General features: G+C 41.5%; 1 protein-coding gene across 8 annotated transcripts in view; it reads left to right on the top strand.

Moving 5' to 3' along the window:
* Positions 1 to 14,357, top strand: part of SON (SON DNA and RNA binding protein) — a 33,564-nt gene that overhangs the window by 5,685 nt on the left and 13,522 nt on the right. For 6 of the 8 annotated variants that reach the window (XR_013966375.1, XR_013966376.1, XR_013966377.1 and 3 more), the window contains exons 3-6: positions 500 to 6,433; positions 8,093 to 8,253; positions 10,159 to 10,305; positions 10,476 to 10,664. Coding sequence is in view for 5 of the 8 variants with exons in the window: in XM_080796064.1 (XP_080652190.1) it covers positions 500 to 6,433; positions 8,093 to 8,253; positions 10,159 to 10,305; positions 10,476 to 10,664 (6,431 nt within the window). In the remaining 3 variants the exon portion in view is untranslated. Of the gene's footprint in view, positions 1 to 499; positions 6,434 to 8,092; positions 8,254 to 8,482; positions 9,993 to 10,158; positions 10,306 to 10,475; positions 10,665 to 10,771; positions 11,571 to 14,357 lie in introns of those variants that run through there. The other 2 variants (XM_080796067.1, XM_080796068.1) reach the window with 2 other exon arrangements.

The raw sequence follows: 14,357 nt of genomic DNA, 5'->3' as shown, positions 1-14,357 counted from the left end.
TCATCTAGTGAGTGGTAATTGATTCAGGATCCAAAAGCAGACTGTCTGTTCCAGAGCCAGTGCCATGTTGCTTCATGTATAAATAGGTTTATTAAATAGTCATTAAAAATTATATAATATGTATTTTTGAAGGAATTTTAACAGTTGATAATAGGAAATTTTTCTCTAAGTGTAGTTTGAAAGTAGTGTGCTGTAATTTGAGAGGTGGAAAAAATAGTTGTAAATAGGTTTAGTAAGACACATTTTAATGTAACTTTCAAGTTTTTGTGATAAACTGAGAACTTATTTTAACCCAGACTTTGTAGTTGTAGAAAGAAATAATTGGAAAAATTTCAGTCTTTAGATAATTGGTTCTTAGAAAATAGTTTATTTGGTAACTTTTTTTAATAAGCATTACACTATGATGTTTTAACGTGGGGATGTAAATTTTGTTTATGAGCTTTATTAGTTAAGTTTACTTTGGGAAATGTTTGACAAAATTAATTTTCTTTAATTTCAGACCTGAAGGAGGCCTCCAGAAAAAGTAAATGTGTGTCTGTACAAACAGATCCTACTGATGAAATTCCCACCAAAAAGTCAAAGAAGCATAAAAAGCACAAAAATAAAAAGAAGAAAAAGAAGAAAGAAAAGGAAAAAAAGTATAAAAGACAGCCAGAAGAATCTGAATCAAAGGCGAAATCACATCATGATGGGAACATAGATTTAGAATCGGATTCCTTTTTGAAGATTGATTCTGAGCCTTCAACGGTGGCACTGGAGCATCCTGTAAGAGCGTTTGGCCTTTCTGAGACCAGTGAATCTCCTGCAGTTGTATTAGAACCTCCTGTGGTATCAATGGAGGTATCAGAGGCACACACCTTAGAAACTCTGAAGCCAGCTACAAAAACTGCAGAACTGTCAGTTGCATCAACATCAACAATTTCAGTGCAGTCAGAGCAGTCTGTGGCAGTCACGCTGGAATCATCCATGACAAAGATTCTGGATTCCTTTACAACGGCACCAGTGCCTACTACAACAGTAATGCTAAAGTCACCTGAGCCAGTTGTAACAATGTCAATGGAGTATCAGATGAAGCCTGTGCTGAAATCTTTGGAGACCACACCTCCAGAGCAATCAAAGATCATGTTAGAACCTCCAGTAGCAAAAGGGCTAGAGCCTTCAGAAACCCTTGTGTTATCGTCTGAGATACCTACTGAGGTGCATCCTGAGCCAAGCACATCAACAACAATGGATTTTCCAGAGTCATCAGCAACTGAAGGGGTCAGATTGCCAGAGCAGCCTGTCGAAGTACCATCGGAGATTGCAGATTCATCCATGACAAGACCACAGGAGTTGCCGGAGCTCTCCAAGACCACAGCGTTGGAGCAGCCGGAGTCGTCGGTGGCCTCAGTGATGGAGTTGCCGGGGCCACCTGCGACCTCCAAGCCGGAGTTGCAGGGGCCCCCTGTGACTCCAGTGCTGGAGTTACCTGGGCCCTCTGCTACCCCATTGCCAGAGTTGCCAGGCCCCCTTTCTACCCCAGTGCCTGAGTTGCTAGGGCCCCCTGCGACGGCAGTGCCTGAGTTGCCGGGGCCCTCTGCGACATCAGTGCCACAGTTGTCGCAGGAATTACCAGGGCTTCCAGCACCATCCGTGGGGTTGGAGCCACCACAGGAGGTACCAGAGCCACCTGTGATGGCACAGGAGTTGCCAGGGCTGCCTGCGGTGACAGCAACAGTAGAGTTGCCAGGGCAGCCTGCGGTAACAGTAGCAATGGAGTTGACCGAACAACCTGTGACGACGTCAGAGTTGGAGCAGCCTGTGGGGATGACAGCGGTGGAACATCCTGGTCAGCCTGAGGTGACAACGGCAACAGGGTTGCTGGGGCAGCCTGAGGCAGCGATGGTGCTGGAGTTGCCAGGACAGCCAGTGGCAACGACAGCGCTGGAGTTGCCAGGGCAGCCTTCGGTGACTGGGGTGCCAGAGTTGCCAGGGCTGCCTTCGGCAACTAGGGCACTGGAGTTGTCAGGGCAGCCTGTGGCAACTGGGGCACTGGAGTTGCCTGGGCAGCTCATGGCAACTGGGGCACTGGAGTTCTCGGGGCAGTCTGGGGCAGCTGGAGCACTGGAGCTTTTGGGGCAGCCTCTGGCAACGGGGGTGCTGGAGTTGCCAGGGCAGCCTGGGGCACCAGAGTTGCCTGGGCAGCCTGTGGCAACTGTGGCGCTGGAGATCTCTGTTCAGTCTGTGGTGACAACGGAGCTGTCAACGATGACCGTGTCGCAGTCCCTGGAGGTGCCCTCGACGACAGCGCTGGAATCCTATAATACGGTAGCACAGGAGCTGCCTACTACATTAGTGGGGGAGACTTCTGTAACAGTAGGAGTGGATCCCTTGATGGCTCAGGAATCCCATATGTTAGCTTCTAACACCATGGAGACCCATATGTTAGCGTCCAACACCATGGACTCCCAGATGCTAGCGTCCAACACCATGGATTCCCAGATGCTAGCGTCCAACACCATGGACTCCCAGATGTTAGCCTCTAGTACCATGGACTCCCAGATGTTAGCAACTAGCTCCATGGACTCCCAGATGTTAGCAACTAGCTCCATGGACTCCCAGATGTTAGCAACCAGCTCCATGGACTCTCAGATGTTAGCAACCAGCTCCATGGACTCCCAGATGTTAGCAACCAGTTCCATGGACTCTCAGATGTTAGCAACCAGCTCCATGGACTCTCAGATGTTAGCAACCAGCTCCATGGACTCCCAGATGTTAGCAACCAGCACCATGGATTCCCAGATGTTAGCAACCAGCACCATGGACTCCCAGATGTTAGCTACTAGCTCTATGGATTCTCAGATGTTAGCATCAGGCACTATGGACTCTCAAATGTTAGCCTCCGGTACCATGGATGCTCAGATGTTGGCATCTGGTACCATGGATGCCCAGATGTTAGCATCTAGTACCCAAGATTCTGCTATGTTGGGTTCAAAATCTCCAGATCCCTACAGGTTAGCTCAGGATCCTTACCGGTTAGCTCAGGATCCTTATAGGTTAGGTCATGACCCTTACAGGTTAGGTCATGATGCCTACAGGTTAGGGCAAGACCCTTATAGATTAGGCCATGATCCCTACAGACTAACTCCTGATCCGTATAGGATGTCTCCTAGACCCTATAGGATAGCACCCAGGTCCTATAGAATAGCCCCCAGGCCATACAGGTTAGCACCAAGACCCCTGATGTTAGCTTCTAGACGTTCTATGATGATGTCCTATGCTGCAGAACGTTCCATGATGTCATCTTATGAACGCTCTATGATGTCCTATGAGCGGTCTATGATGTCCCCCATGGCTGAGCGCTCTATGATGTCAGCCTATGAGCGCTCTATGATGTCAGCCTATGAGCGCTCTATGATGTCCCCTATGGCTGAGCGCTCTATGATGTCAGCTTACGAACGCTCTATGATGTCAGCTTACGAGCGCTCCATGATGTCCCCAATGGCTGACCGATCTATGATGTCCATGAGTGCCGACCGGTCTATGATGTCGTCCTACTCTGCTGCTGACCGGTCTATGATGTCATCGTACTCTGCAGCTGACCGATCTATGATGTCATCTTACACTGCTGATCGTTCAATGATGTCTATGGCAGCTGATTCTTACACCGATTCTTATACTGATACATATACGGAGGCATATATGGTGCCACCTTTGCCTCCTGAAGAGCCTCCAACAATGCCACCATTGCCACCTGAGGAGCCACCAATGACACCACCATTGCCTCCTGAGGAACCACCGGAGGGTCCAGCATTACCTACTGAGCAGTCAGCATTAACAGCTGAAAATACTTGGCCTACTGAGGTGCCCACATTACCTCCTGAAGAGTCTGTGTCGCTGTCTGAACCTTCTGTGAGTCAAAGTGAGATTTCCGAGCCTTCGGCATTGCCTGCTAATTATTCAGTGTCAGCATCAGATCCTTCAGCGTTAGCGTCAGAGGCTGCTGTGACTGTTCCTGACCCGGCATTAGAGCCAGAGTCTTCGGTTACATCAACACCTGTAGAGTCTGCTGTAGTAGCAGAAGAACATCAAGTTGTTCCGGAGAGAGCAGTGACTTACCTGGTATCTGAAACTTCCATGATGTCAGCTGAACCAACTATATTAACATCAGAGCCTTCAGTTATGTCTGAGACAGCAGAAACCTTTGATTCCATGAAAGCTTCAGGACATGTTGCCTCAGAGGTGCCTCTGTCTCTCTTGGATCCAGCTGCAGCTAATCCAGAGGCATCACAGAGTACTCTAGAGCTGCCAGCCATGGCTGTTTCAGAGCTCCCAGCTGTGGCTGTCCCAGAGCCACCAACAGGGACTGTTCCAGAGCCCCCAGCGGCAGCTGTCCTAGAGACCCCAACCGTGGCTATCCCTGACCCAACAGCTGTGGCTGTCTCTGACCCAGTAGCTGTGGCTGTTCCGGACACACCTGCTGAGGGTGTCCCAGAGACCCTGGCCTTGGCTGAATCTGAGCATGTTACGACTCCTGTGCCAGTTGTTTCTGCCCTGGAGCCTACTGTGCCTGTCCTGGAACCAGCAGTGTCAGTCCCTCTACCTAATACAGTTGTTTCAGAACCATCTGTTCCTGTCCAAGAATCCACTGTGATAATTTCAGAGCCTGCTGTCACTGTCTCAGAGCAGACCCAAGTAAGACCAACTGAGATGGTTTTAGAGTCTACACCAATGATACTGGAGTCTAGTGTTGTAAAAGGAGTGAATTTACTATCTAGTGATCAAAATACAGCTCCAGAGATTGGCATGCAGGAGATTCCCATGCATTCAGATGAAGAGCCACATGCTGAAGGACACCTGAAGAGTGACCCGTATGAAAGTGAACATGGTACAAATGCAGACCTTAAAACAAATAATCTCTTAGTTGCTGAAGAGATGGAACATCATACAGTGTCCGCTGCCAGTACTGGTGCTGTTGGTGAAATTGGTGAAGGGAATATTTTGTCGATCAGTGAGACTAAACAATGCACAGTATTGGATACCTGCTCTAGTGTTAGTGAAGGTGATGGAGGAACTCTGTCTTCTGCTGGTCCTCTTGCTCTTGAACCTGATGCAGTGGGAACTAGTAAGGGTATTGAATTTGCCACAGCATCTGCTCTTGGTTCAGTTAGTAATTATGATGTTGAAGTATCTTTAACTGCTCAAGATACCGAACATGACATGATCATTTCCACTAGCCCTAGTGGTGGTAGTGAAGCTGACATAGAGGGACCTTTGCCTGCTAAAGACATTCACCTTGATTTACCATCTAATAACTTTATTAGTAAGGATGCAGAAGGACCATTATCTATAAAAGACTGTGACCAGACGTTAGCAGTTGCTCTCAGTCCTAAAGAAAGCAGTGGAGAAGATAAAGAAGTACCTCTCCCTACTAAAGAGATACAGTCAGATTCAGGATTTTCTGCCACTATTGATGATATTAATGAAGCAGATTTAGTAAGACCATTACTTCCTAAGGACATGGAACGTCTTACAAGCCTTAGAGCTGGCATTGAGGGACCTTTACTTCCAAGTGAGGTTGAACGTGACAAATCTGCTGCCAGTCCAGTTGTAATCAGTATACCAGAGAGAGCTTCAGAGTCGTCTTCAGAGGAAAAAGATGATTATGAAATTTTTGTTAAAGTTAAGGACACACATGAGAAAAGTAAGAAAAACAAAAACCGGGACAAAGGTGAGAAAGAGAAGAAAAGGGACTCTTCATTAAGATCTCGAAGTAAGCGTTCCAAGTCTTCTGAACACAAATCACGGAAGCGTACCAGCGAATCTCGTTCTAGGGCAAGGAAGAGGTCATCTAAGTCCAAGTCTCATCGCTCTCAAACGCGTTCAAGGTCCCGTTCAAGACGCAGGAGGAGAAGCAGCAGGTCAAGGTCGAAGTCCAGAGGAAGGCGCTCTGTATCAAAAGAGAAGCGCAAAAGATCTCCAAAGCACAGGTCGAAGTCCAGGGAAAGAAAAAGAAAAAGATCAAGTTCCAGGGATAACCGGAAAACAGTTAGAGCTCGCAGTCGCACCCCAAGTCGTCGGAGTCGGAGTCACACTCCGAGCCGTCGAAGAAGATCTAGATCTGTGGGGCGGAGGAGCTTTAGTATTTCCCCAAGCCGCCGGAGCCGTACCCCAAGCCGCCGGAGCCGCACGCCTAGCCGCAGGAGCCGCACCCCTAGCCGCCGGAGCCGTACCCCAAGCCGCCGGAGCCGTACCCCAAGCCGCCGGAGCCGCACCCCTAGTCGCCGGAGAAGATCGAGGTCTGTGGTAAGGAGACGAAGCTTTAGTATCTCACCAGTGAGATTAAGGAGATCACGAACACCCTTAAGAAGAAGGTTTAGCAGATCTCCCATCCGCCGCAAACGATCCAGGTCTTCTGAAAGAGGCAGATCACCTAAACGTCTAACAGATTTGAGTAAGTCATTTTAATTAATGACATTGTAATACAGAATGACTTAAATAATTGTTTTCTGATCTTAGAGTCAAGTAGAGTATTTTGGGTGATTGGTTGACAATAAGTATTTCTGTCTTTAAGTTTCTTTAGTGAACTCTGGGCAGCATGGGTTTGAACTGGATGGGTCTACTTACATGTGGATATTTTTGATAAATGAGGTGGTAGTATTGTAAATGTATTTTCCTTATGATTTAAAAAATTTTTTTTCTTTAGCACACAGCATGTAATACGTATACAAAATATGTGTTGATCTGTTTATGTTGTCAGTAAGGCTTCCAGTCACCAGTAGACTATCAGTAGTTAAGTTTTTGGGTAGTCAAAAATTATATGCAGTTTTCAGCTACACAGGAGTCAGCCAGTGCCTTTAACCCTTCTCGTTACTCAAGGGTCAGTGGTAATTAGATTTGCTTGTATTTGGAAATTGTATAGGGATAAGTACATTTATAATTAGAGGGTTTTTAAAAAAATTTTTTTAAAGTCTTGTTTTGGACTGTATTAGAACCAAAGTGTTTTCATACTTGAAAGTTTTAGTTTGCTTCAACTATCTTCCATAAATAAAGATAGAAAGTACAAGTCTAGTTAATGATAAGGCTTATATGCTCAATTGTTTTATTGTATGTATTCCAACATAGTTTCTTACAAATAAGCCTAAAATTATAGTATCTCTTTTTTAGTAAGTTACATGTTTGAAAATGGCAACACAGGGCTGTTAAATCTGTGTGAAGGTAATTCTGATTGGTATAATGGATAAAGAACGGGAGGGAATAGGGAATTTTGCATGTGTGGAGTTTTTATCTGGGTGGGTGATACTAGCAAAACAAAGTTGAATTTACTAAAATGACTTGTATTTTAATAATCTGCTTTTAAAAGTGAAGTGCACTTGTTCCTCTTGATGTAAGAAGTGTGTGGGGATGATTAAAACTTGATGGCTAGTGTATTACTACCTGCAATAGTACTGGATAATTTATCATTACCTTAGTAAATTGGGCATTTCTAGGTCAGTCCAAAGAAGAAGGCCCTAACAGAACAGTGAGGGAAAATGCATCCAGTTCAACAAAAGTTGAGTTCTTTTTTTATTCATAGAATGACATCTTTGAAGTGATTACAGGTTCGTAGAGGAGACATGGATAAAATGCATATGTCTCTTTTACTAAATCATAACCTGCCAAAAAAAAAATAGATTGTGGTGATTATTTAAGTACTGGTATAGATAAGGCACTTTGGGGAGCACTTTGGAGAAGTGTTAAATTCTGACTTAAGCCCTGTTAGAAGAGTTGGCACTTGTACTTGGCTTAAAGATTGATTTAAAATGTCATATATTAGAAGGAAAGTTCAAGGGCATCATAGGAAAATAAAGAGGGCTATGCCGTGTTTTGTGTGTGTGTGTATGTTAGAGTGATCATTGTTGTATAATTTAGCTATTTTGTATAGTATTTGAATGGGAAGCTAAATGTCAACTTACTAGGGTCATTTACTTAAAAACTCAGCCAAGGAGTGATTTGATCACAGCTGTATATTAGGGCAGAAAATTGATGCCTTTAATTTTGTTGCCATATAAGATTTTAGATAATACAAAGTGTATTAGCCTGTAGGAAAACTGCTTATATTTTCCTCTTCCAGATAAGGCTCAGTTACTTGAAATAGCCAAAGCTAATGCAGCTGCCATGTGTGCTAAGGCTGGTGTTCCTTTACCGCCAAACCTAAAGCCTGCACCTCCACCTACAATAGAAGAGAAAGTAGCTAAAAAGTCAGGAGGAGCTACTATAGAAGAACTAACTGAGGTAAGCTAGACAGAATTTGTTTACATTCTTAAATGGATTATTTCAGTGGTGTTGACTCTGGAGCGTGCCAAAACCCGAATTGTGGGCTGAACTGATAATGGCTGGCACCGAGTGGCCAAAACCCGAAATACAGATGTGGCAGCGGCAGAAGCTCTGTTTAGCAGGCCATTATCCGGGATGGCTAAGCTCCGCTAGCTAAAAGTTACTTCCCATTACTTTTGCTTTCCAGTTTTAGAAGCCAAACTGACTGAGGAGTGGGACGGTTCGTTTGAATGGAGGAGGTGTTGAGTGAGCAACACGCAGAAGCTCGCCTACAGTTTCGTTTCCATTCACGACGTGTTCACTGATCGCCACGAGTATACTGCATATACGCAAAGACACAGACAATCTTCAGAAATGATCTTTTGCCACCGGAGCTTGGAAATTAATGAGAATAGCTGGCCATTGCCTGAAAGGAACTTCTTACGCATCAACATTTCGGGTTTTGGCTGTTTGGTACCAGCCATTGGTGATAATGGCCGGCCATTATCAGTTCTTCCTGCGGTTCGGGTTTTGGCAGTAACATTTTAAACACACTTACTTTTGTTTTTAAGAATTTGATCTTTTCAACTGAGGCTTTTTTTTTGGCTTTGTTTCGTTAATATTATTTTTATTATTTTTTTTTGGGAGGACGCTGAAATATTGCTGCTAGGATCCAGAAATATCACACTGTTTCATATATTGAAACTTGTTATTGGCTAGCCTTATGCCAGCCTGCCACTGTCAATATATTCTGTTCCCCTTTACAAGCTTGGTATATACTCTGTGTTTTTTGGCCAGTTGAGCTTTTTAATCCTATTGTAACATTTTCAATTGATGATGGATGTGACAAATTCTGCTTGTATAGACAAGTCCACCCAAATTTATTCTGACCTTTTTATAAAGCCAGGTAATGGAGTCTGTTCCTTAGCTTCTCAGGAAGGAATGGACTTAGCTTTATGTGTCAGACCTCATCAGTTAACACCCTCTCCATCATGCCTTATTTTTCATTCTTGAGTTTTGTTCCTTTGTGACTCAACTTACAGAACATTTATGGAGAGACAATTACCATCTAACCCAGTTGGAGAAGTTTCACATTTTTTATTTTGCCATGCATTTGGGGGTTCATATAGTTCCTTAATCTGTTTTCAAACTTAGATTTATTGCAGTATGAATTATAACTTTTTTAATTTAAGAACTTAGTGAAGGCTTCTATTTGCGTATCAAATCTCAGCTCCTTATCTAAAACCTTGTGAAAGCTTAGTGTTTCCCTTATGTTTTTAAGCCTCATTTTCAGCCCTTTTGTTCTTCCAGTAAGTTTCTCACCTTTTTATCAACCATCTAACTAGGATGACTCTTTTTCTTTTCCTGCCAATCTTTGTTCTTAACTATGAAAATCTGGCTTAGAACTCTTCAAGGAATAGCCCTTGATTACCAAATTCTGCCTGATTCTGTTTTCTCTTAAGCTTTTGTTGTTTCAGCACTTATGTACTCAGTTTGTATTATATCAGTTTGCACTTGTTAATTGTGTTGCTCTGTAAAAGCGTTCCTCAATTATTTCATGTGTATGTAATTCTGTTTCTTGAACTAGATTGTAAGCTCCTTGGGAGCAGGGACCATGTCTTTTTTTTTTTTTTTTTTTTTTGTATTCCCTGGACAGTGCCCAGTACAGTGCTCTGCACATAGTAGGTGCTCAATAAATGTTGTTGACTGACTGACCAGCTAGAGTGTGTTTAAATAATAGCTAATAAGCTAAGTTACTTACCTAAAACTTGTTGTTAACCTTGTTTAATTGCTGAAAGTTGATTTTATGTGGTTTTGATTTTTTTAATTGCATTTTATTCCATATAAAGTGTAAGATTTATTTTTTGTTTTTATTTTTTTAAGAAATGCAAACAGATCGCACAGAGTAAAGAAGATGATGATGTGATAGTGAATAAGCCTCATGTTTCAGACGAAGAGGAAGAAGAACCTCCTTTTTACCATCATCCCTTTAAACTCAGTGAACCCAAACCCATTTTTTTCAATCTGAATGTGAGTATTAGAGTTTATGGCTTGATGAAACAGCATAGAGACTAAATAAAACTCAAATGAAATTTAATGTTTTAATTTTTGGATTAAGTACTGTGAGAAAAAACAAAACTGTTTTCCGATTATGTTGAAAGTCTTTTCAGTTTTAATTAAGGAAATACGTTATTTTTTAGATTGCTGCGGCAAAGCCAACTCCACCAAAAAGCCAGGTAACGTTAACAAAAGAGTTTCCTGTGTCATCTGGATCTCAGCATCGAAAAAAAGAAGCAGATAGTGTGTATGGAGAATGGGTTCCTGTAGAGAAAAATGGTGAAGAAAACAAAGATGATGATAATGTTTTCAGCAGCAATTTGCCCTCTGAGGTAAGTAAGAGGAATATTGTGTTTTTTGTTTTTTGTTTTTTAATACCTGAATCTCCCATTTTATTGTTACCTTATATCTGATTTGGATTCTGTTTCACTCTTCTTAGGGCCGGGTTAAACGGCAGGGCCGGGTTAGACGACAGATGAAACAACCCGCAGCTTCTCATTTGACAGTAACTCGATGCAATTCACTTTGTGGAACCAAGCCACAAAGTGAAAAGCATCGAATTGCAGAGAACAGTGTTATCACATCCCTACCCAACATTGGGCCCTCCTTGCACTTATGGGAAGGTAGCCCAAGGTACAACTATTTAGCTTCCCGTTTTGCTTCAAGGCTCTATAGCTCTAGATTTTGGTGGTAGCAAATCTCCTGGGTGGAGGGATTGAGCAGAGAGAGGCAGATCCTCAGGTTCAACACAAGAACTGGATTGGAAAAGGTCATTGTAGGCTGATGTGTGAGCATCTTGGATACATAGTCCATTGCCCTTAAATAATGGTTTCTCTGGGTTGTTGTCAGTTAGCCTTTAATTTTAATCATTTTCCCTTCCCTGTGCTACCTTGGCCCTTTGGAATTCTTGTGTTTAACCTAATGCTCAGCCTTGGTACTCCCATTTCCCTTCTCCTTCCCCTTTGCTACTATTAAAAGTTGGAGAAGTGGAATTCACACCTTGAAATTTCCATGAGGCTATAGTTGTTATCTTGTCAGAATGACGCAGTAGTAATGCCAAGTGTCAAAACAACCCCATTAAAATGCTGCCTGATTAAATAATGTGCTGCTAAGTATAGTGCACATGAAAACAGCAAGACTGTATATATATGTAAATATATATATATATCTGTATCTTTGTATGTATCTCTGTATCTGTACCTTTGCTGTATCTTTTAATAAACAGTTTACTTTTATTTAACTTGTTGTGCAAAATCACGCTTGGGGGATCTGGGAGGGTGGAGACTTAATAAGGGGGGGTGGGAGTTTTAAATGATACTATAGACTAGTTATCACCTCTTGCCCTTGGTTCCAAAGCCCAGATGTTTGTCCAAGCACTGGACTAGATACGATGCCCTTACAATGTGGGACTTCTTCCCCACTTCTTTCCTTGCAGTTCTGGGATAACATAGGTCAAAGAGACCTATTCTCTCCAACTCGGGTTCCCTTCATTGGCCATATCATTTTCCACTAAACACCTCCATTATTACAAATAAATCCTGTTTATAAAATCAGAAAGTGAACAGAACCCAAATCAGAAATCTTTTGATAGTGTATTTTTTCCCCTGGGCTATTCACAGGTGACATTTTCACTGTGGTGTGGTTTTTTTTTTTTTTGTTTTGTTTTGTTTTGTTTTGTTTTTTGGACCTGTGGCATTTTGAGAGAGAGCAAGTTCTATATGATGAAGCCAGACATGATAATTAGCTAATGCAACTTACAGTCCCCAGTGATGATTTATATTTACATGGGATTCAGCAGTTGAAGCAAGTTAAACTGTCACCAGCGAGGAAGGCATAGTTGGTTTGGACAATGTTTTAGTAAAGCCAGTTCAGCAGTTCAGTTGCTAATTCCTCAAATCAGGTTACCTGCACATCTCAAGAGGGAAAGGTTAACTGACATTTGCAATTGACTTAAATCTTATAGTAACTGAATATAAATCATGATAATGAGGGCCAAACAGACTTACTTAAAAATTCTGATACATATGCTTTTAGTAATTGGGAGATGAATCATTTAACAGAGTTGGGAAAAACACAAGGAGATTATTTATGTGAGAAAAAATTTTCAGCCAAGTGAAGCCCTAGAAGTATTGAAAAATTCCAAGGGATTATCCTGAGAAGTGATCATAACTATTTTAACCTTAGTTGAACATGGGAAAAATGCTTAGTGAATCCTGATGAATGTTTCTTTTTGATTAAGACTATGTTATATGTATTTATATATATACATATATACATATATATATTTGAAGTTTAGTACTCTGCCATTTTCAGTCTTAACACTGACAGTGAGGTGCCTTAGCCATGTCTCTCCTCAGAATTCGTTGTCACATTTTAAAAGTTGGGGGGAATTATTCCAAAGAAATCCCAAGGGGAAAAGTTGGGTATTCAAATTTTATATTAAGCAGTCTTTCACGAAAGCAGCAGAAAAAGTTCAGAGGGCTAAAGAAGTGGATTTCTTCTGTGGGAGGTTATATACAACTTTTGATATCAGAACTCTTTGAGCTAGTTTCTTAGAAGATCAGACTGAAAAAATAAATAGGTTAACTTTAATTTTAAGCAGAAAGAAACCCAAAAGTTTTACAAAAGGAAAAGGAGTAGGGTTTTGTTTTGCCTTTTAGGTCTCTACTTTTACACAACAGTAATGGTAAACACCTCGAGGAAATGGTCACAATGTAAAATATTTAGTTCCAGTTACTTAGCTGTATCTTGCAAATTCATTTGTAAGATTATGTTCTATATACCAGTGTTTGTGAAATACTATTGGTGTCATTTATGGGAGCATTGACCCTTTTGATTCCCTGTCAGGGGTTGCAATAAAGCCTTTATAGAGTAAAAGGAAAGTTCTTTCAAATGGTCATGTTTTAAATGAGTAGTATTTTTTTTAACTTACCAGTCTTTTTCATTTTAATATAAATGGAGTTTGTGGTTTTTTAGTTTTGAGCATAAAACATTTAAGCAAAGATCACAGATTTGATCTTAGTTTTGCTGTAATCCTTAACCCCACCAATTGTCTTGCACGTGAGTGCTCTTTGACATAAGCATGAGTGGATAGATGTGGATGGATCAACATAAATCCGTATCTTATGGAATATCAGCTCATCAGACTGTGCCTTACTGCCATAGCATCGTCTTCCTACCCCGAAGCCAGCCAGCAGCATCCTCAGTAAGGAGTGACTACAGAACCCTATTTGTGTGAATTTGAATCAAAAACAGTGAAATCAAAAATGTTGGAAAACTAATACATAAAAAATTGTCCTCGGGGGCACTAATTCTTGGTAATTAGGTTAGAGGCTTATTGGGTAGAAGATTTAAATGTAATCTTTGACATAAAATTTCCTTGGGTTTACTATTAATCATAAATGTTTATAGGTCCAGAGGGAGGTAGGCAGTGTGCCTGGTTTGTTTTATTGAAAACTATGTCCACATCCCAGTGGAGCTACAGTTCTCTTAAGTGTAGAAGTTCTAAATTTATAGTTTAGGAAAGCTCAATTCTTGGGATAAGATGTAAGTTTTAACTGAAAATTAAACACATGGGTCCTTGCAGCGCTAGAATGGTTAAATACAGCCTTGTCATGCATTCTTCTTTCCTTAGATTCTCCTCGGTGATTAACACCGAATTTCTTTGAACCATTTAATAGGTTATCTGTTTGTTTTCTTATTGTAGTTTATTTAGATTAAATGTACAAGAGTTATACTAGAGAATTCTATATGATGTAATAAAAAGATTCATAATTCGTGGTTTAAAAACCAACGCGTGACAACTGAGATATTCTATTTTGTGTGGCTTTTGTTTTTGTAGTTGTCATCTTTTCTATATAAACCTCTTTGTAACTTGTTAATTTTTATTAAGTATTTTAAAATCCTATTTTACATATAGGTCAGATGCATTTTCTTAGTTTCATGTGCTTAAAACTAAAAGGTTCCTTTTGTACTGTCTTTTAAGATACCTGCAGTTATCTTTATCTGACTGACCCCCTTGTAAT

This window comes from Martes martes (assembly GCF_963455335.1).
Source record: "Martes martes genome assembly, chromosome: 1".
NCBI lineage: Eukaryota > Metazoa > Chordata > Mammalia > Carnivora > Mustelidae > Martes > Martes martes.
Note: the sequence above shows the minus strand (reverse complement) of the source record. Positions and strands in the feature narration are given on the sequence as shown.